At 49.6% G+C, this 22176-nt stretch overlaps 1 protein-coding gene across 1 annotated transcript in view; it reads left to right on the top strand.

Annotated features, from left to right (window-relative positions):
• Positions 1-22176, top strand: part of HTR4 (5-hydroxytryptamine receptor 4) — a 57890-nt gene that overhangs the window by 32452 nt on the left and 3262 nt on the right. Inside the window, exon 7 of the mRNA XM_017728061.1 lies at positions 1-377. Within this exon, the coding sequence (XP_017583550.1) occupies positions 1-377 (377 nt within the window). The remainder of the gene's footprint in view (positions 378-22176) is intronic.

Here is a 22176-nt window from a genome sequence, read left to right on the forward strand (position 1 = left end):
CACCCCCAGGAGCCACGGCAGCACCCCCCTGACCAGCACAGCACCCACCGCATGAAAACCGAGACCAAAGCTGCCAAGACCCTGTGCATCATCATGGGCTGCTTCTGCCTCTGCTGGGCCCCGTTCTTCGTCACCAACATCGTGGATCCCTTCATAAACTACACGGTGCCCGGCAAGCTGTGGACGGCCTTCCTGTGGCTGGGCTACATCAACTCGGGCTTGAACCCTTTCCTCTATGCCTTCCTCAACAAGGCCTTCAGACGTGCCTTCCTCATCATCCTGTGCTGCGGTGATGAGCGCTACCGAAGGCCTTCCATCCTGGGCCAGACCGTGCCCTGCTCCACCACCACCATCAACGGCTCCACGCACGTGCTGAGGTGAGTGCTGCCCACAGCCAGCAGCAGGAGGAATTTGTGTGGGATTGAGTTCGTTTTGCGACATCTCCCTGGGTTAAATGCATAGGAAGCGATGGGGCGAAAGAAATCCTGAGGGTGCTCGGACAGCCTGGGTTTGTAGGGAGCAGGAACGTGCTGGAATGTGCAGTTTCTCCAGAGGTGTGCTCAGCAAAAGCTGGGAGAATGCAGAAATTGTGCGTGAATTTTGGTGTTGTTTGGTCTGAGGGGAACAACAGAGGGATTTGGGGGACTCAGGGGGATGGGACACTGAGCCAGAGGTGGGAGGCACAGCAGGAGGAAGGGAGGGAAGTACAGGTAATTCCCAAAAAACAAGCTGCAGGCTCTGGACAGAACCAGAGGTGTTTCTGTGCAGCTGTCCAGAGATTTTGTCTAGATCTGGTGGTTTTGGTAGGTGTGTGCCTGAGTCTCCACACACAGACAAGGACTTGGTGGTTGTGTCAGTGTTCAGAGCTGGATCCACCCAGACACTAAACCAGACCCAAAGCACTTCCCAGCTGGCTCTGATCTTGCCCCAGTCTCCCTTCTGCAGTGATCTCTGAAGCTTTGGAAAGAGTCCTGAGCCATGAAATGGATGGGAGGTGAGGCAGGGCTTGAGTCAGACCCCTCAGGCTTTCTAAGCCATGAAGGGCATCACACCATATTTATTTTCTGCTGATTAAAATCTGTTTGGTGGCCATGGTGCCCCGTCCCAGAGCCCTGGGCATGTGATGGATGTGTGGCACCATGCCAGGCTCAGCCTTTTTCTCTCAGGGACATCCAGATGCTCCTGTGCTGAGGTGGGAGGAGGGACAGAGCAGCCCTTGTCCACTTCTGTTTGTTATAAATCCTGTTTTGCTCTGTTCAGATTATCTCCTGCCTTTCCAATCTCTCCAGTTCCCACTTCCCACTGCTGCATCCCCTCCTCTCTCCAGGTGCTGGGGGGATGCAGCTCTGCACACCAGCCCTTCACAGAGCAATTACTGTGTGTTTTCTTCAGCTTTGGGACTGATAAGAAGTGTGACTTCTGTCCCTGGTGCAGAATATGCCCTGATGGTGGTGACAGAGGGGTTGGCATTAAAGCAAACCCAACCAATTTTAGTTTGTGGATAGTTCATCTCAGGTGAGGAATTTTTATTTCTTCAGTGCTTTGCTCTTTAATGCCAAAAAGGTTGGATCCAGCCTGGATGGAAGAGAAAGTTACTTAGGCAGGTTCTCCCAAGGCATAGATAGAGTTTTTTCTGCCTTTGACATACAAGGGGCTGTGTCCAGCAGTGAAATACTGAAACCTTCCTGTCAGGCTGGCTGCTCCCGACCCCACTGAGGAGCTCCATAGGGACTGCACCTGGATCAGACCCTCCTTTTCCAACCTCAAAGTTGCTTCTTCCTGACCAAGAGCTTCTGCAAACGGGGACGTTGTGCCTGTGGGATTTTACAGCTGCTCCCTGGCAGGGACAGCAGTGGCAGGAGGGACAGACCTTGTGCTGAATGTGACAAAAATTAGCACAATAATGAACTGTAAATAGATGGAGATTTCTGGGTGTTCAGGGTTCTGTGCAACACCAGAAAAAAAAGCCAAAATCATCTGAAAAATGCCATGTTCCCCTTGAAACAGATTGTTTGCATTTCTTCTGCCATGAGCAGATATTTATTCAACACAAACCAACAAACTCCTGCCTCCATGAATCACTGAACTCCTGTACAGCACAAGTGGATGGGGAGCCAGGTCAGCATTGCTGGAATTCCTGGACAAAACAAGTTGTGAAATTTTGCCACAGCAAAGGAGACGACTTTGGGTGAAATATATTTGAGCAATGATTAGAGCAGACAAACCCTGGAGCATTTGGGTCAGGGAGGTCACTCTGATGTGTTCCTATTTCCTCTCAGAAGTGCTCAGAGCACTGCTTTGGTCCCTTCAGGGAAAGCTCTAGTGAGAGGTTTATTTACCACTCATTTTCCAGCACAGAGAGGTCTCCTCCAAATGTCAATTGGATTTCTCCAGAGGAAAACACATCCTGATTTTTCTCTTGAAAGAGCCAAGAGAAACAAAGTGGGAAAAACCAGAAACAAGCACCTTGGGGGCTGGCACTGCAGCGAGCCCCAGTGTCCCCTGCTGCCACTGGAACTGGAGTGCAGCTACTCAGGGCTCCAGTTTGCAGAGGTTTAACAGCTCCTGGATCTGTTGGGATAAAAGTAAATCCCTGCTGATTGTAGGGAAGAGGTCAGAGCTGTGGAGCAAAAGGATGAGTGATCACAGAATCATGGAACCACAGAATGGTTTGTGATGGCTTTTTTGGAATGGTTTGTGGTGGGTGGCTCTCAGCCAGGATTCCCCCTCAGCACAGGGTGGTCCCGGGGGTGGAGCAGTGATCCCATCCCACCTGTGAGGGTGGGATTTCATGGGCTGCAGCTGTGGCTTAGCTCAGGAAACACAGAGGTTGTTCCTCAGAGCTGCTCCTGGTGGATCTGGCAGGTTTCTCTCACAGATCTGGGCTTAAAGGTAAAACATCTCCTCCTGTTCCTCTTGTTCCTTATCCTTCCCTGGGCACTGAGACAGATGCAGAGACCACAGAGCTTCCCGTGGCAGAGCAACACCCTCGGTGCTGGGGGTTGGGAAAGGGTTAAAATTTGGGAGTGCCTGGGAATTTCAATGATCCTGCAAGATGAATCAGAGCTCTGTCAGGTTCTGTCTTCTCCACTACAAGTTCCTTAACCCCAGGTGGATCGTTTGGTCTTGCTCTGCCCTTCCCTTCATTCCCCAGCACTCCCTGCTTCTGCATTTTTCACAGGGCATTTTTGGAGGCATTTTGGAGGCAACTGTGGAGTTTCTGTGCTGGTGGCACCTGCAGAGCTTTGGGGTCTGTGTTGTCCCTTCTCCAGCAGTTCCTTTATTCATGGCACCCTCAGGGAAGAACTTCCCCCCTTGCCAAGGCACTGATAAAGCACATTCCCACTAAATTTTTTTTTTTTTTTTTGAAATTCCTGAGCAAAAGCTTGAGAAACACAGCAAATGATGAGCATTTAAAAATGGTGATTTCAGTGATAATTCACTCGTTTTGCCCCAGCCCCAGAGCAGGGCAGCCAGAGGTTGCTCAAGATGTGTTTTCCACTCCAGAGGTTTCAGTTCAGGGATCAGCTCCCTGTGCCAGCACAAGTGGCTCCAGACCACAGCCTGAGCTCGGGGATCTGATTGCTGCCTGTAAATGCTAATGTTGTTAAATAGTCAAGAGGTAATTTGGTTTTCACCTAAATTTCATTAGCTGCCAACCTGGGAAGGGATTCTCTAAAAATACAGGAGATGATTAGACTCAGTAATAACTAAAAAAAGAGTTTTGTCATTTCTCGAAGGAGCTTTCTTAATTTTTTCATGCAGCTTTGCCAATATTTACAACCAAACTTATGTTCCAACTTCCCTGGCGTGGTTTCACAGCTTGGCAGCAGTGCCAGCCTGCACAGTGCCAGCCTTTGGTGGGACACCCCCTGTGACTGGGGGCTGTGAGGGGTCCTGAGCAGGGCACAGGGAGCTGAGACCATCGGGGTCCCTCCAACAGCAGCTTTGGGCTGAGTCAGGGAGCGTGGGGGAGATTTGGGGATCTGCTGCGGGATCCAGGAGCAGAGAACCCCTCGGGTCCAGGAATGTGGATGTTCCACAAAGCCCAAATTGTCCCCCCGTGTCAGAGGAACCCTCCTTCCCCAAAACCCTGCTCCCCAAAGAGCAGGACACTGCTGAAGCCTTGTCCCAGCTCCAAAAACACCTCACCAGAGGGAACTGAGAGCTTCTGACAAGAGAAAAGCTTCCTGTAACTGTGCTGAGTGAAATCAAGATATTTATCTTATTTCTTACAAAGGGGAGAGGGGATTAGAGTTTTAAAATAGCACCGTTTCCTTCAATTTTCAAAAGATCATCTCTTGCAATATGCCTGGATGTTGGAAAAAGAGATTAGAGTGAAGCTAAACCCCGTTTTGTTATTTGGCCTAATACAAGATTCAAGATCAGAAGTCCTGCCTCAGTTTGTGTCTGGTGGGGGAGCCGAGGCTCTGAAGGGCACCTTGAGCTTTGAAACGACTGAAGTGTAATTGATCTTTGCTTTTAATTGTGCTTTGGGTAATGATGGCCATCGTGTTGTGGTGGGGCAGGATCTTCCTGATTCCAGCTGGAATTAGGGATCCTTGGCCCAGAGCAGAGCCCTGCTGGCCACAGCACCGCATTCCCTGCAGCTGGAACGCCTGGCAGCTCCCCCTGGCACATGGCAAAGCCCAGACCTGGTGGAAACTTCCCACTTAAATAACAGAGTGCGACCTAAACAACTGCATTTAGAGAAAACAGAGACGTCCCTCACAATGCATCACACCTTGGATCCAATTCCCAGTCCTTTGCTGGTCTCTCCCCTCATTCCAGAGGTCCAAAACAAGGTTTAAAACTAATTTTGGTACCTGAATAAACTCTGTTATGGATAGAAATTTGCTCTCCACCTACTCGCCTTCTGTTTCAACTGACCTTTGAATGTGTTGGGCTGGTTCTCTCCCCTCCAGAGATTAATTTGGTTTATCAGCAAAGTGTTTCCAGGCAATGCAAATCAGCATTTGCAAAGAGCTCCTCGTGCCTTAGGGTTAGAAATTCTATAGAAACCTCAGCAGTTATTGTCATGTTCTGTTCTTCCTCAGGGCAGCAGAATCTCCAACTCAGAGCTAGTTGTGGAAGGGCATTTTCATTTTAGGTTTGCTTCTTTGTTCCTCTTCTTTTCAATAATTCTCTTCCTTTCTGATTGCTGGAGGAGAATTTATTCCTGCACTGTGTGCACCGCCCCATTGTAAACTCATAATGTGGAAAAGCTTCCCTCTTGCTGTGTTAAAATTGCTTTTTGAGGCTTTTGGAGTGTCTGTGGGAGAGAAAGCCTTGTTATTCCCAAGATATTTTGGCCAGAAATTCGGAATTTCCAGGAAGGTGTTGAGGACTTTCAGCACACCTGCTGTGATTTGATTGTTTTTTACCAATTTGCCACTTTTGGGATCTTTCCTGTTGCCTGCAGTGCTCACCCACCTGTGATCCCAGCCCTTGGGCAGCTCTGAGCATCTTTCCACCTTCAACTTTCCATTTCAAAGCAGAAAAAATGGCCACTTTGAGGGTTTGGCTTGATTTATCTGACATAGCAAAGGTGATCCTTGCCACCATCTGCTGCTCAGTGACCTGGCCTGGGAATTGATCCAGAGCCAGGCTTGGTTTGGGTTTACCACCAGTAAAGCTGCACTGCTGCTTTGGAAATGTGGGAATTACATCCTGCCCTGCAAATACTCCATCCCCATTAAATCCAGCTGATTAGGGCTGTTCCTGCATGAGCTGATGATTTCCAGTCCTCACTTCTGCACTCATCTTTCTGCTCTGTGCCCATGCCAGACCGTTGCAGCCATCACAGGAAGCAGCATTTGAAAACCCCGGTAACCAGATTTAGGAGGCAGTTTGGGAACTCCCCAGGGACTCCTGCCATGGGCTTCTGCTGGGCTGCCTTTAAACTGGATTCCAGAAGGCACAGACACATTCCAGGCACAGGTCTGAAATGAGTTTTGCACAGCAGCCCTTGGGATAGGCTTGGCTGTACAACTTCTCCTTGCTCCAGCAGTACTGGGCTGGGACTGGGAGCATTGCTGAGGTTCATCCTGACTTCCTCCCTCTCTCTGGTGCTGTTTCCCCTCGCAGAAGCCAGAATTCCCATCTTGCTTCATTCAGCCTTCCCTGGCAGTGGTTTCAAAGTCAGTCATGTCCCTGGAGTGCAGATTGTGTCTGCCACTGCCAGGCTTTCAGAGATGCTCCTGAAGGTTTAGCAGAAGGGTTGTTAATGAGGCTGTTAATTTGTGTCACTCCACTGATCCATCAAAACACTTCAGGAACTGCAGAGCACGTGGCACTAAAGAGCTTTTTGCTTTATCTGTGAAGTGTTTGTGTTATCATGGAATCGCTGAGGCTGGAAAAGCCCTCCAGGATTGAGTCCAGGCTGTGCCAAATCCCCACCTTGTCCCCAGCCCAGAGCACTGAGTGCCACATCCAGGAATTCCTTGGGGACCCCAAACCTTCCTGGGCAGCTCCTTCCCATTTTTTTTTTGTACTTTGCCTTGCTATTAAGCCCAAACGATGTGACATCCACACAGGAGCATTTTCCTGCTCTGAAGTCCTTTTCTCCCTCAAAACAAAGTCTCACAATTCCTTTAACCTCCAAGTCTTCCAGGCTCTGAGTCCTGGCAGTGCTTTTGGTGCCACTGAAGTGAAGCCAGCTCTGGAAAGACACATAAACAACAGTTTAAGTGCAACATATTTGGAGATTTATTTAAGAATTGAAGGGAACAACATGAATTTGTCACTTTGCAAAGCCACACGAAACAGAGCAGAGCCAAACAGGCAAGCTCGAATACAAAAGCAAAGAAGAATCAAGAAACTGCTCATGTCTCATATGAATGTTGCAAATGAGTGACTTTCTCCCTGATGGATCTGTCAGTGCACAGGAGCAGTCCCAGCTTCCTCTGACGTATTAAAGGCACATGAATGCACTCAGGGAGATTCATGCCCTGTGCTGCTTTTGTGACAGGCTTTTACAGCACCATGGTTGGTATTTATTAGCACTGAAAGCACTTCATAACACTTGGATCCAACGCTCGAGACAAGAACTGCACAAAGCAACTGCTCCACAGGCAGGAAAGCAATTAGGAGCGACACTTCCACAAGTGCTGCCAAGGGATCTTCAAAGAGCTGCGTTCCACGGAGCCAGCACAGCTCTGGAGCTGGCAGTGGGGAAGGTGGGAATGCTTTATGCAGCAGGAGTGTCCCAGGAGCACCTCCTGCAGCCCCTGGGCGTCCCTGGAGCTCCTTGGGCACAGCCCCCTTCAGCCTCAGTGGGAGTGAGGAAAACCAAGCAGTGATCGCTCTTCTGAGCCAGGGACAGGACCCAGGGAATGGCTGGAGCTGAGTCAGGGGAATTTGGGATTGATCTCAGGGAAAGGTTCTTTCCCCAGAGGGTGCTGGGCACTGCCCAGGCTCCCCAGGGAATGGGCACGGCCCCGAGGCTGCCAGAGCTCCAGGAGCGTTTGGACAGCGCTGCCAGGGATGCCCAGGCTGGGGTTGTTGGGTCAGGAGCGTTTGGACAGCACTCCCAAGGATGCCCAGGGTGGGGTTGTTGGGTCTGGATGATCCCTTCCGGCTCAGGATATTCTGTGGTTCAGTTCTGTGAGAGAACTCCGTAAAACACCAGCTCCCGGAACTCAGGGGAAGGAATGATGCCCCTCAGTGACAAACCATTCCTTCTTCTGTCCTTGAAAGGATCTTCGTCCTTGATGCATTTTAAAACAAGCCCACAAAATCCTTTCAAATAAGCTGCAAGCTAAATTAATTCCCTTAAAACCCTCTTTCCCCTCTGCTTGGCTTCACGTGTGTTTGCCTGGGCAGATTTGGCTTTAAAATTGTGTCTGCTCGCCTTGGGGTTCTTCTTGTCCCACAGTGAACGGTTGGGCAGCTCAGGCTGCTGGGCTCTCCTGGAGTTCCCTGCCCCTCTCTCCTCCCTCGTGGGCACTGCTGTTGGCAGCACAGGGCACACACGGGTGTTCCGACCTCCTATTTCAGGCTCAGCTACCTTCAGGGACAGTTGTGCATTATCCTCTCCTCACATAAGGAAAGCTGTTTAACTCTGAGGGATTGGAGACACCTGAATTTTGATTTATTCCAGCCCGGGATTGCTGCTACACAGGGAAATTTTCATTTCCACGTGCACTGTGCCAGGCTCTTGTTGGCTCAGGAGAAAAGTGCAGGATGAGGGAGGGGTTCCAGCTGGTCAGTGCTTTAGGAACCCCTAGCAATTCCCTGTTGCACTTCAGGTGGTTGGTGAGAGACCAGCAGCACCTCATTCCCAGCCCACAGAGGGGGATTTTAAAGCTCATCCTTGCAGCCAGGCATAGTTCCAGCTTTAGTAAAGATTAAGTGGTAACTGCTGTCCTCCTGCACCGCAGACGAAGTCAGAGAGCTCAGCTATTGCTCTCCCATCTGTACTTAAAAACCCAACCCAACACTTCCAGCACATGGGAACTGTCAAAAGACTCCAGGATCACCAGCCAGGGAACTCCAGCAGCTCTGCTTTGCCTCCAGAAATCAGATTTTTTAGCAGTGAGCATGGCAGTTACCATGGGGACATATTAAGTGGCCAAGTTACAGCTCCCTGGACTTTGGTTTAGGAGCCAGACGTGGCTTCCTCCAAAGAGAATCCTCAGTCAGACCAAAGGGATGGAACTCATGGAATGAGCAGGAGGAAGGCAATACCCAGCTCCCAAATCCCTTCCTAGAGCAATACTGCAGAGGTTTTGGAAAACAGGCTCAGCAGAGAATTCCTGCCTAAAACCCTATGGGCGAGACAGGAAAAGGGTTTTCTTGGAAAGCAGAATGGTTCCCAAAATGGTTTATGGAAAGGAGGACTCCACCTGATGGCTCATGTGGTTCTAACTCTAAAACCAGGCTCTTTTTAGTGGGAGGTTTGGAGCTGTAGCTCTGACTGATGCCACTGACTGCTCAGTGTTTGCTGTGGGGCTGTTTCCCGATTAACCATCGCTGTGTTTTCTCCTTTTTCCCCCTTAACTCCCTCACTGTGTCTGTCTTTGCTCCTTCCTGCACTAAAAGTGGCTGTTCTGCTGTCTCCAAGCTCCTCCTGCTCCTCTGCAGCAGACCAGCTCCTGTCTAGCCATGACCATGCTCTGTAAGTCCCTTCTTTTATTACTGCAGCTCGGTCTGGTCACTGTTCATTGCCACAGAATTGAAACCCTCCTTTATTTATGGCTTAACACTTGTGGGGTGGAGGCAGCAGCCCCAGGGGATTGGGGATGTCTCACAGGATGTTGGGAGTGGGCTCCTGGCTGCAGGATGATGTGGATAACAGGGATTTTCCCCTTTGGGATGGTTGTTCTCACTCCAGGGACCAGGGTGCAGCACTGCAGGGTCTCCTCAGTGGGCACCACACATAGAAAAGCAGGATACAGAGAGGGGGTTTAGATACCAGGAAAAATTCCTCCCTGTGAGGGTGGGCAGGCCCTGGCACAGGGTGCCCAGAGAAGCTGTGGCTGCCCCTGGATCCCTGGAAGTGTCCAAGGCCAGACTGGACCTGTCTTAAGTCCATTAAACCTGACAGCTCTGAGGCTTCCCCTTCCCTCAGAGGTTCCAGCGGGGTTCCTGCCACCATGGGAATGCCCCAGAGCCAGGCACTTCCAGACGTGCAGCTCCAGAAAAATGGAATTAGTGTGGAATTGCCTTCCTGCTCAAGATGTTTCAGGAAAGATGGCAGGGAAAAGGGGCAGGGCTCATCCCAGGGCTGAGAAAATCCTGGTGGTCCCAGCCTCCCCGTCTGGGAAGTGGGATGACACAAGGACTGATAGGACACAGGGGGCGCATCTCTGCCTTCAGTACCACACTCCCAGAACAGCTCCAGCATCCCACTGTACCCATCCCTTCTCCTGCAGCCCCAAATCCTGGCCAGACTGCCCAGCTCCCACAAAAGCTGCAATTATCCCGACAGATTAGTGGCAGGTAGGGGGTTCCCTCTCCTTTTTCCCTTCAGTGCTTTTGTTTATTCCTCATTAGGACACAGATTTCAGGGAGGCAGCAGATTGCAGCAGTTGCTTTACCCAGCAGAGCTCAAGGCAGTTTCTGTTCCCTCCATCTGGAAGCTTCCACGGCCGGGTCTCCCGGGCGTGCTGGGCACACGGGGAGGCAGAGCTGTGCTCAGGCTGCAGCCTGCTCCCTGGAGCTGCCCTGCAGAAAACCCAGCCTCTGAGGGAGAGCTGGCACCATCCCTCCCAGGAAACAGAGGAAATAGAGACTCATGGAATGGGTTGGGTTGGAAGGGACCTTAAAGCCCATCTATTGCCCCCCCTGCCAGGGACACCTTCCACTATCCCAGGCTGCTCCAAGCCCTGTTCAACCTGGAACGCTTCAGGATTCTTCACATTTAGGGATCTAAGGCTTCACTGAGCACTCAAAGGTCTAAATTTCAGCTGTACCTGGCTGTTGTTCCCTCAGTCCTTTGGGTCAGGTGTCTGTGAAATGTCCTCATGTGAGTGTGAGTGTTTGTCTGCTCTCATCCCTGTGGAAGCATCCCTGTGTCCATCCCTTTGTTGTGATCCATCCTGGCCACAATTGTCCCAAAAAGCTCCACTGGAGAGAGGCTGCCACTGTGATTTGGTGGGCGTGCTGCTCTCTCTGCTCTCCAGTGAAGGTGTTGCCTCTGCTTGGAACAACCCAAGCTGAGCTGCTGCCAAACTCCACAGGGTTTGTGACCCTTGGACATGACACCTCTCCCCTCGTCCTGCTGGGCACAGAGAGGAAAATCTTGATTTTCCATCATATCTGTGCAAAAGAGTCACAAAACCTTACCCAGCTGGTCTGGTAGGATTTTACACCTCCCTGGTCAAAGGGACAAATACCTCCCTCTAGGTCAGGGCAGCAGCAAAAGTTGCTCAGATTCAAAAAGCAACAAGGAGCAAGAACAAAAAAAAAAAAAGCAAAATGCACTGGAAAAACCTGCCCTGGGTACACCTTCCATGCTCTGGGCCAATTTTCCCTGGTCTAGAGACAGAAGTGGGGTGATAAAACTGCTTCTTGTTCTTCTGCTTCTCTCTTTGTCCTTGATTATGTCCCCCAGCTGATTTTGTCACAGTTGTTATTGATGAGATCCTCGGCGAGGCTGCAGAAAAGTTATTGGAGATGGTGCTGGGGTTTTTTTGAGGCTTAGAAGCACTGAGAGAGAAGTTGTCAGTGCCTGTTGTGGGAGCACAGCTGATTGAAACACCTCAGGCATCAGAAAAAGTGATTTCAGCTTGTAACTCAAACCTTTCCCCACAATCGTCCTTGGAGGCTGCAGGATGTCCCTGGAAGGAGAAGGAAAAGCTCCTTTTTGTCTTTTTTCCTCCATTAACAACTCGTTGGTGTGATAAGGATGATCCCTGGTGGGAGTTATGGCTGTAGTGGTACAACAGATGTCCTGGAAAGAGGTTTCAGCAGCAGAAACCAGAGGCTGCCCAATTTTCCAAAGCATAAATCCTTCAGGTTTGAGGAATGCTGTCAAAGAACCAATGGAAATACCCAGCCTGGAACAGGCTTCCAGCTGGAAAGGGCAGTAAGGATGACCAGGGCTTCATTGCCAGCGTGACTCCAGGATTCACTGGGAAGTGGATTTGGGGCAGTTTGCTCAGCTGGTGCGTGCCCTGTGAATTCCACGTGCTTTTCTCCAGGAGAAATGAACTCCAGGGCTGTGCAGCATTTCTGGCTTGAATCCAAAGGGAAGGAGAGAGAACCTGCTGTGGGAGCAATCAGGAGAGGGAGGCTTTCCCTTTTTTCCCAGCTAAACCCCAGGGTCAAAGAGGAAACAGAGAGCGCAGTGTGTGTGCTCTGTATTCCAAGGGCACATTCCAGCTGCAGGAGACTGGAGCCAGCACCTCTGAAGGCTTCTCCAGACACCCTCACCGGGACCTTTTCCTTAAGATTTCAGGGCTTTCTGAGCCGAAGCTGCTCCTCCATCCTCATTCCTTCCACCCGAGGCCGCTGGAGCACCAGGAGGAGCAGGGAGGGGACGGAGCCGCCGCCGTGGTGCCGATGGCAGCGCCATTTCCAGAGCTATAAACAGTGTCATTGTCATAGCTCTTGGAATGGTACTGCCATAAGTACTGGACTGCCAGCAGCTGGGCTTGGGAGGGCCCTGACCCACCTGGAACTTCCCTCCATTGGGATGAAGCTGATTCCTGAAGGATGGATCAAAGTTTGCCCTCAGTACTTGAGTCTCCAACAACCACCACGCTCTCCCAGCCCACAGATCCCTGCAGACATTGCTGATGCATCCAGACCTCCCTGCTTGGGCCAAGAAGAAGCAGAAAGTTCATGGAGATGTTAGGAGCAAACCAGTCAGGCTCTGCTTGTCTGTCTGTGGGAAGAATTGTGCTTTTACAGTGACTTCGACTGGTTGTGTTTGGGTGGGGAGAATGTGCTCCCCTTAAACAGCCCATCTTTGGGGTGGTGGAGCTCTCTGTGCTGCCCTGCAGGTGTGTTCCTGAAGGAATCACAGCTAGAGGGAACATCCTGGTGACAAAATCATCACAAGCCGAGCTGCCAAGCAGAGCAGGAGCATCAGGAGCTCTGGGAGCTCCAGGGTCACAGGACAGTCCCTGCCTTTGCTCCCCTTTGTCCTTGCTCCAAGAGTTTTCCTGCAATGTTCCATATTTTGCCATCCCAGCTTCTTTTTGGCAGAGGAGAGGAGGAGGCCCAGCAGCTCCAGGCTTTGCTGGGCAATGAAATCAGTGTGGATGTGCTGAGGTACCAGGCAGGTGTTGGGGAAGGGAATGCCCTGTTCCCATGAAGCCCTGGCAAACAGGGAGATGCTTTTCCTGCTGGAATTCCTATTCCAGGGGCAGCTGATCCCTTTTGGGGGCTGGCTCAGGCCATGGGGATGCAGAGAGGGGCCAGGGCACAGGGGATGAAGCTTTTGGAAAAAGAACAAGCTGTAAACTCTTGACAAATCCCAGAGCTATGTCTCCCATGGGTCTGATTCCTGCTCCAGGAGATCCCTCAGGGATCTGAGAGCCCCAGCAAAAGGAAATGTGTTTGTGGCTCAAGGCGTGCAATGTCAGGGATGGATTCTGGTCACTGAAGAGTCCAGGCATTTGTGACAAACCCAGTTTGCTTGGCCACCCCTCTGGAGATGTTCTAAGAACTAATTAATTCTTTCAGCTTCTGGATTAAACTCTGGTGCAAAACATCCCATTGAACAGAGAGCATTACATGGTGTGTTAGTGTAATTAAATAAAGAGAGAACTGAGCTCCAGAGATGCCCACAGCAGTTAATTAAGATTAATTAAGCAACATGATTTACAGCTGGAGAGGATGAAAGGGAGCAATTCACAACTGGCTCAGCAAAGGGGTGTGAGATGCTGGGTTCATAAATTGTTTTTCTGAAGCAGCTTCCCCAGCCAGGTTTATTTAAAGGGGTTGGGGTTAGCCCCTGGAACAGCCCCATTCTCCTGGCCAAACACAGGGATCCCTGTGGAACTGGGAGGAGTGAAGGCCTGGATTTCTGCAGGCTCGGTAGGTCAGGGTTAGAGCTCTGCCAAAATAAACCCAAGAGTTCCTTCACTTCCTCTCTGAGGCAGCAGCCAGAGCAGGGTGATCTTCATTCCTTAGAATTATGGAATTAGAGAATGGCCTGGGTTGAAGGGACCTTAAACCTCATCCAGTTTCAACCCTAAACCACCTTCCACGATCCCAGCATACTCCAAACCCTGGCCAGCCTGGCCTTGGACACTTCCAGGGATCCAGGGGCAGCCACAGCTTCTCTGGGAATTCCATTCCAGGGCCTCCCCACCCTCACAGCCAGGAATTCCTTCCCAATATCCAGTCTAAACCCACTCTCAGTTTGAAGCCACTTGAGGACATCATTGGTTCCCTCAATGTAACACAAGGAAGTGTGGTGCAAAACTGGGTTTATTTTGTGACACCGGGGGCTGTTGTAGGAGAGCCCAAACTGAACTCAGCTGCAGTGGAAACCTGATGGCTGAAAAGCAATTTTCTGTTCTGTTTGCCACCTGTAGCACTGCTGTGCTTTTCCTCAAGGAGGAACAAACATAAATCTGAGCAGATTTTATTTACCAAAGCAGGGACTGGGGCAGAGATTTATGGGCTGTGGCATCTCCTCTGCAGCAGCAAATGGACAGGCCCAGGGGCAGCCAAGGGAGGGCACAACCTTCCGAAGTTTGAACTTATTTGTTTGCTCTGCACTTCAAATTTGATAACAATATATAAAGAAATGGACAGGTAGGGCCTCAGAGGTGGCCCTGAAAGACGCTCAGATCTGCAGAAGGACCAGAAGAAAGCACAAAATAACAGAAATAACCTGGTGTTAACAGCAGGCATGTGGAAATAAAGGGTTTACACACACAGGGGTTTTGATGGCCTTGGTTACCTCCTCCTGTGATCAAAATCAATTCATTGATCAGTGGAACTCTTCACGTCATGTCCCAATCCACAGGGAATTTCTCTAAGGAATGAGCTCGAAGGGATTTGCTGAGAGCTGGTTTTACTGTGAGTAAAAATACCCCAAATCCATCAGAGAATAAATAAATATCTTCTTGATTATCATCCCTTATTTTTGGGTTCCCCTCCTCCTCCCCACAAATAGGAGCTGTGCAAATATTCAGATTTCTGCCTCTCCTGACCCTTGGACATTATTTATTCAAATGTTGAGCTTAACACTTTTCTTTTGGGCACCTTCAGGATATTTGAGGCTCTGCTCGTTAGGATGCTCAGAGAAAAAAGGGTTTCCTTCAGGTCTTTGTTCACAGAGAAGTTCAGAGGATCCCTGAAATCCCAGAGGGAGCAGCACGTGGCATCCCTGGACAGATCCTCAGATCCTGGAGAGGCTGAGGTGGGATAACAGCACCAGCACAGGATGTCTGGGGACACAGTGACACAAAGTGGGGACTGAGCAGCCTCTGAATCACAGCCAAATGAAGCAGCAGCTCCTGTCCCCCCCTCCTGAAGAGGATCTGACCCTGCTGGGAGAGAGCTCTTGGCAGGGAAGGGGATGAGCAAGGGGAGCATCATCCTTCCTGAGGAACAGGGGAAGGAACACCGCCACAGGCAATATGTGCTCCTTGGCTTGGCATCTTTGAACAGCTAAAAATGACGAGAAAGTCCAGGAAAGTGAGGCAGGGAATTAATTTTGCTGGTGGGTGAATAGAGGGAGCACAGGGGGTCTGAAATCCCAGCCTGCACTGATCAAACCAAGGCTTTTGAGGGAGAATCTGGAGATTTTGTTCAAATTGAGCACCCACTGCCAATGTCCCCATCTGTGGTGTGACATTTAATCCTGATAAAAGGCTCACAGAAGATGAGGAGTGGGGAGCACAGCTCACAATTACTTAATATTGTTCACAATAGCACGGATAGAGCTTTACAAATTCACACCCAGTGGGTTGGAGGAGAGAAAGTCCAGAGCCAGGAATGTGCTACTTCAATCACATCATAGAAATATTAATTGGAAAATCTGGATAAAGAAGGAAAAGGGAGAAGAAGCTCACACTGAACACAACGTGGTGGAACCTGGTGTTTGCTCTCTGAGCTTTCCTTCCCACGATGGAGAGCTGAGGAAAGGCACCAGATAAACTTTAAGTTAGTAAGACTTACTACAACTTAACTACAACAGGTCCTAGTTGAGATGTTAAAGGTACCACAGGGATATTTATTATTAATTTTAAAATTTTTTTTTGTTATTAAATGTAACAGTTTTTAAAGTAACTGTTATTTAACTGCTATTTTCTTATTTGATTTTTATGTCATTACTCCCTTACAAGAAAATACAATTCCCAGCCCTTAAATTAGGTACCTCAAGGTAAGCACAGCTTCCACACCACCTTGGGGCTGTACAGAAATTCCCAGAACACAAACCCGCAGGATTTGCACGGACGAGAGGCAGGAAAGGCTGGATGAGCCATTCCCTGGGGAGCAGAACTCTTCCCTCAGCCGGGAGGGTGGGAGGGGACATGTGGGAGCCCCAGCTGCTGTGAGGGGGATGGTGGCATTTGCTCCTCAGAAAGGGACCCAAAGGAGGGACACGAGCAGCGAGCATGTGCCAGACTTTTGTTCTCTACACATGGTGCTTGGGAGGAAATCTGGTTTTGACACCAAAACAAAAAGCTCTGCTGTTCACACACAAAGCAGGGAAGGATGGGGAGGTTTTTGCCCGGTTTCCACAAGCTGTAATTCCATTTTCCACGGGATATTTCAGTGCAGAAAAGCCACCCGTTCCTGGATTGAGAGGGTTATTCGGTATTGGAAGGGAGGTTTGGATCCCCATCCCTGGAGGTGTCCAAGAAATTCCCGGAGGTGGCACTCAGTGCTCTGGGCTGGGGACAAGGTGGGCATCGGGCACAGGCTGGACTCGATGGGCTGGGAGGGATTTTGCAACCTGGAATTCTGGGATTCTCCCACTGCGGCACGTGTTTGAAACCTGACAAACTCCACTGAACAAAGAAACAGCTCCGAGCTTTGCCACTGTTTCACCTCACAGCTTTAACAAATGTGGGTTTATCCCCCAGCAGATGAAAGATTTAATTATGCCAGTGGTGAGACCTCCATTAAAAAAAAATTTTAAATCATCGTTATCTTCCATTTGAATATTATTAATTGATCCTGCTTGTGTTTCATTAATTGAGACGCTTAAACCCAGCAGCCCATTCTGAGCCATCCCATCTGGGGGTGGCTGTGAGCGGCTCTTAATGGGCTGCTCTGTGGTTCTGACGTGTCTGAGCGCTTCCAAGTGCTCTCCTCATTATCAGATTTGGGCCTCTCATGACTGTTGCATTAATTACAGTGCAAAAACGAACTGGAGGCCAAAATCTGAAGCTAATTAGAGCCTCTAATGGAGTGCCAAGCTGAACATTAACGGGAGAGAAATGGAAATAGGGAGTTAATGGGAGGAAAAGGGGAAAGGGCTCCCCTTCCCCACATCCCCCTGAGTGGCTGCTCTCCTTTGCTTACTTGTTTACCCTGGTTTATAATTAGCAAATGGGTTTCACTCACTGCAAACAAGGAGCTCCTCGTTGATTTTAAAATCTGCTTCATTTCTGTCCTTTTGGTGCCCAAATTGCGGCTTCTGTTGTGGAAACATCAATTTCTACAACATTAAAATGTCACAGATCTGTAGTGGAAGAATTCAGCAGCTCTGCACCATCCCCATCCTCTCGGTTGCTGTGTGGATCCGTTGTCTTCCCTCACCAGCTCGTGCTCATAATACCCAAATTCCAAGGTTTTTAGCTAAAGTTGAGCAGGACATCCTGCAGTGGAAAACAGGGAAAATGATAAACATTATCCAGGTGAAGCAGCTGAAGGCAGGAGAGTGGGAAAAGGGGAAAATGGTCCAATTCAGCAATGGAGGTGAGGGGGATTGGGAAGAGAAATTCATTAATAGAGCCTGGCAATAAAAAAGGTTAAAAAGGAGGATGGAAATGAGCACCTGCAGTCCCAGGGAAACAAAATCTGGGTCCAATCCAGCCGGAGAAAACCAAAAGGAAACGAGATGCTGAAGGGTTTGGACATCTCACCTCAAGATCCTATTTCAGGTTGTTATTTGGCTGCACTTCTAAACATCCTCCCTGAAAAAGATCCACAGCTCCTGCAAACACAAAAATAAAGGGACTGGAGGGGGTTTAGTCCTGGTTTGCCAGAAAAAAGGAGGGATGATGGAACAATGGGAAAAAAAAGGAGAGACACAAACATAGTAGGAGATGCTTTCTTTGTTTCCTGTGACTTGTCAGAGACAAACAAAAAAAAAATCTCTTTTTTCTCTTTTTTTTTTTACGTTTCTCTCATTTAAGGGCTTTGCTTACTCAAGAAGTGCTAATTTTAAATCTGTATTTCTGCAGAAATCCTACAAAATGCACTGGGGGCTGGGAGAAGTGGGCTGGAGACAGATGTTTTATAAAACCTCTGCTTGAAATTTAGTAAAGAATGATGAGGGTTTAGTTCAGCTCCCAGGGCCGGACCAGCATTATTTGATTTAAAGATAATGAAGAGAATCAGCTTAACTGCTCAGGAGTGGGAAAATAAACACTTGTCATGAGACAGAGAGAGATTTGTGCTTAGATTTGACTACAAAGGACTTTAAAATCAACATTTCTGTCAGAGCCGTGTAAATAATTCAGCAATCCAAACGTTTTCCCAAGATCTGGGTTTCCACTACTGGGCTGTAATGGGATAATTCAATTTATTCTCACCCTGCCCTAAGGGTTTTCTGCTGATGGCCGAGTGCAGAACTTCACTGCAGTGGTGGGAACAGGACAAATTCAGCCCAGAGCTTACAGAGTCACTGGGAAGCTTCTAATTTTGTGGAGTCTGTGAATCTGGGAATGCTGACAGAGGGACAACCCCTCTCTCATTTGTGGAAGTTTCCTATGCAGCTGCATTAAAAGCAAATGTTTTGTGAAATTCCATTTAATTTGGCCTCTGTGCATTCATTTTTTGTTCAGCAGAAGATGGAAATGGAACAATGCATTTTGCTCCCAGTTCACTCTGACATTTGGTGTGGTTCAGATTGAAGGATTTTGCTCTTTCAAAGCCTTCCCACTCTTCCAAAGAGGAAAAACATCACAGATTAAAATAGGGAATTCCATGGATTCTCAGATTTTATGTCACACTCTTCTCAATTCTCTGTTTCCCAGCATCCCCCAGTTTTCCAAGAATGTCAAAAGTACCTTTCCAGGGAGACAACACGAGGACACCTTCCTCAGATTGTATTCCTGGCCCACTGGAATTTCATCTGTGGGGATCTTTCCTGGTGCTTCCAACCTGGGGAATTGCTGGTGCCACCCAGACCCATCCTGCACTTCCAGGGATTGGTTTCTGGGGGTTTGTGGCTGCCATAAACCACAGAATTAAAAAAGAGACTCTTTTCCACCTGTTCCTGACACAAGGATGGAGCAGAGCAGATCCATCTTGGGCTGGGATAACTCACAAAAATCATCTTAAGCTGCTCTCTCTTCCCCTCACTTTCGGAGTGGTTTGTGAATTCTGTTGTTTTCTAACTCAGAATTTGTAATTCTGGAACCGAGCAGATGGTGCAAGGCCGATTTCAGTGAAGTGTTCATTAAAATCACCTCTGCCAAGTGATTGTTCACCACCATCCCCCTCGGAGATCAGAGGGATTTGTTCTTGCTCTTGGAAGTCCATCTGAAAGCAGCAGAGCCTTGAGGAATGGACACAACACCGAGGGTGAAGTTCCAGCTGGGCTGCTGCAAATATTCCAGAGGGAAATGGCTTTGGGAGAGAAAGGAAAACACAGGGAAAGATGAACAGGGGAGCAGCACCACTGTCAAACCTTAGAGAAGGTGAAATCCTTCATTCAATTTGGGGGCTCAGTTCCATTTCAAATGTGTCTCCAGCCAACTTTTACCTCAAAACCTCTTCTACATTCCCCTGTTTTAGCTGGTTGAGGATAAAAATGGTATAAAAAGTCACTATGGAAAATGGGATTCTGCTCAAGCCAAGCACAAATCTTCCCAGTTCATCCCATTTTACATAATTCCGTCTTGTTTTCCTCTGGTCCCAGCAAATCTGTCCTGGGTGCTCCTGCAAAGAACAAAAGATTTGTGATGCAATGGGAGCCCTCATCACCTACTTGCCTTTTCCCTGGAAATCTCTTCCAGGTGGGATGGTGGCCGGTTCCTGGGGGGAGTTTCTGGTTGCACATGAAGGAAGAAATGTGTTTTGAAGTGTTTCATTTCGAGCTGGGCTGCAGCAACTGGAACAGGAGCAAAAGAAGACCCAGGCAGTGAGTGTTCACTGTCCCAATTGCCAATACTGCAGTGGGGAGATCAGGCCCCTGATATAAGCAGCAAAAGGCTTGGAACACCCCTTGGAGCCTGTTCTTTCCCACTTTTCTCTTCTTTTTTATCTCACGAGGAGTTGCAGGCTTGCTCCAGATCAGAAACGGGGAAAATATCCGAAGCTGAAGAAGTTTGGAGAATGAGAGAAGCAAACGAAGTGAACAGCTCAGAGCAGCAGCATCTCAGTGAACCCAATACCTGCATTTTCTCTTCTGTTCCTGCATTCTCAGGGGGGCCTTTAGAAACTCTGTCAGTGACAATTTTGCATTTATAGTACAAAAATTACAAAGAGATTTGTAAATACGATGGAAGGCGGTGCTTAGCAGCTTTTTGTGCAGCACGTCTCAGCTTCCTGAGCCATTTGTGCACCCAGCGAGACCTGAGGTACCCTGGCAGTGCCAGATACACCAAAAATACCCCCACCCCTCCCTATTTCTGCAGAAAAACCTCTTCTCTGCCTATTGTCCTTCCTTTTTCGAGCAGAAGGGGATGGATTTCGTGGCAAAAGTGCTGGGGAGCCCAGAGTAGCAGCTCTCGTCCCTCCCTGCACAAAGCCCAGCTGCAGAAGCTCCCCTGAGTGTCCAGGGAATGTCAGGACAGCAGGAACCAGCTCCTGCCGGTCCCAAAATGGAAGCAATAATTAATGAAACCAGCTGTAAACTGGGAAAAGATTATGGAACAGAGAGCAACGGCAGCTGCACACCTCGGGTGGGTTTGGGAAGGTGGAAAATGCAGGAGGTGCAGCCACACAAATCCTCCACCCAGCCGGATTCAGCTGTGGCTTGGCCAGGCTGGCTTTGCTTTCCCTTCATTGCTTTGTTATTTATGATCAACATGATCCAAACCCTCACAATTCCTGTCTCTGAGAGGTCAGGGCTGATCCCAAGGTTTGCTCATCAGGAGAGGACTGAGCAGGACCTCAGGCTCTGGGAACTGGTGGCTGGTTTTCATTCCAGGTGGGGAAACCAAAGCCCAGCCATTTGTGGGCTTTGCTCTCCTCATGAATTGCCCAGGTTGGTGTCGGGGACGGCTCTGCAGGGAGTGAAAGTGGGAGCATTGCAGCCACTGCGTCCCCTTGGAGTCTTCTCCCTGGGATTTGCCAAATTCCCAGATATCTGGAGCTCCTTGTTCTGCTCGTGAGCCTGTGGAGGGCAAACCCCCAGAGCTCCCCTCCTGTGCTGAGAGCTGGTCCAAGCTGTACTTACAGAGTCCCTTGGGCTGCCAGGAACAGCGGGACGTGCCCAGCAGTCGGCCCCAAATTGGCCATCCCACAACTAAAGGGCCACGGGGAGGGTTTGCAGCAGGTGCCAGGGGCGCAGTGCCTTCCCATTATTGGGGTTTATTGTGGGGGGTGGTTGGGATCTGGGAGGCTCCAGGGGAAGTGACAGCAACGCTGTGCCCACTGCGGGAGGATGCAGAGGGCAGGGCCAGCCCGGGACTCTCTGTGAGCACAAATCCCATGGGAGGAGCTCATCAGAGGCAGGAAAACGGAGCAATTAATTTGCTCTAGATAATTTACTTAATGCATTTAACCCTTTCCGTGTTTTATTTTCCTGCACACATAGCCCGGCTCCCTCAGATGTGTTCATTTCTCAGACCTACCTGGCTCCTTTCTCTTGAAGCCTTCAGCCCACACAGGGAGGGTTCCAGGGCCGTTTCCTCCTTGCTTTGTAGGATAAATCCTTGGCAAGTGCCCGGGGTGGGAGCTGAGGCACACCAGGTGTGATCCTGCAGGGGAAGCAGCTGAATTCCAGGTGCAGCTGAGCCTTTGCCCTGACGCTTGCTCCCCACAGGTGCCCACACCTGGAAAATGAAGTGCATTTTCAGACAGAGATCCGTGAAGGCACCAAGGGGTGAGAACAAAAGCAGGGCTGTAAAATCCCAGCTTTTCTCCAGCACTAAATCGGTCCCCTGCAGCCGGCAGGCGGCTCTGAACTTACATCTGTGAAGGGAGAAGCTGCAGGGTATGGAAAAACCCCATGGAAGACAAAAGCCTGGGAGCAGAGGACTCCCTTAACAGGTTTCTGGAGGTGTTGGGAATATTTTTAGGAATGATGTGCCGGTACCTGAGCGAGCCAGGAGCTGTCACTCCCTGTGCCAGGAATGCTCTTTCCTCCTGTCCTACCAGTCCTCTTTCCCCACAGGGTAAACAGCTGGAAGTGTTGAGCTCACTGCCAGAGGCTTCAGACAGACACTTTGTGCCACAGACATCCCGGGACACCCTAATGACTCCTCTTTAGCTTAATGAACCTCTCACAGTCGGCACCGCCTGCTCTTGCTGCTCTTGCTCCGCTCCGGGACGGCTGCAGAACACGGAGGAAGGTTTGGATCCTTGGATATTCCAGTCCCTGTCCATCGTCCTGAGCTGCTCCGGAGCTGCTCCAAGTGTCTGCCC

The sequence above is a fragment of the Corvus brachyrhynchos genome, unplaced genomic scaffold (genome assembly GCF_000691975.1).
Source record: "Corvus brachyrhynchos isolate BGI_N302 unplaced genomic scaffold, ASM69197v1 scaffold21, whole genome shotgun sequence".
Taxonomy (NCBI): domain Eukaryota; kingdom Metazoa; phylum Chordata; class Aves; order Passeriformes; family Corvidae; genus Corvus; species Corvus brachyrhynchos.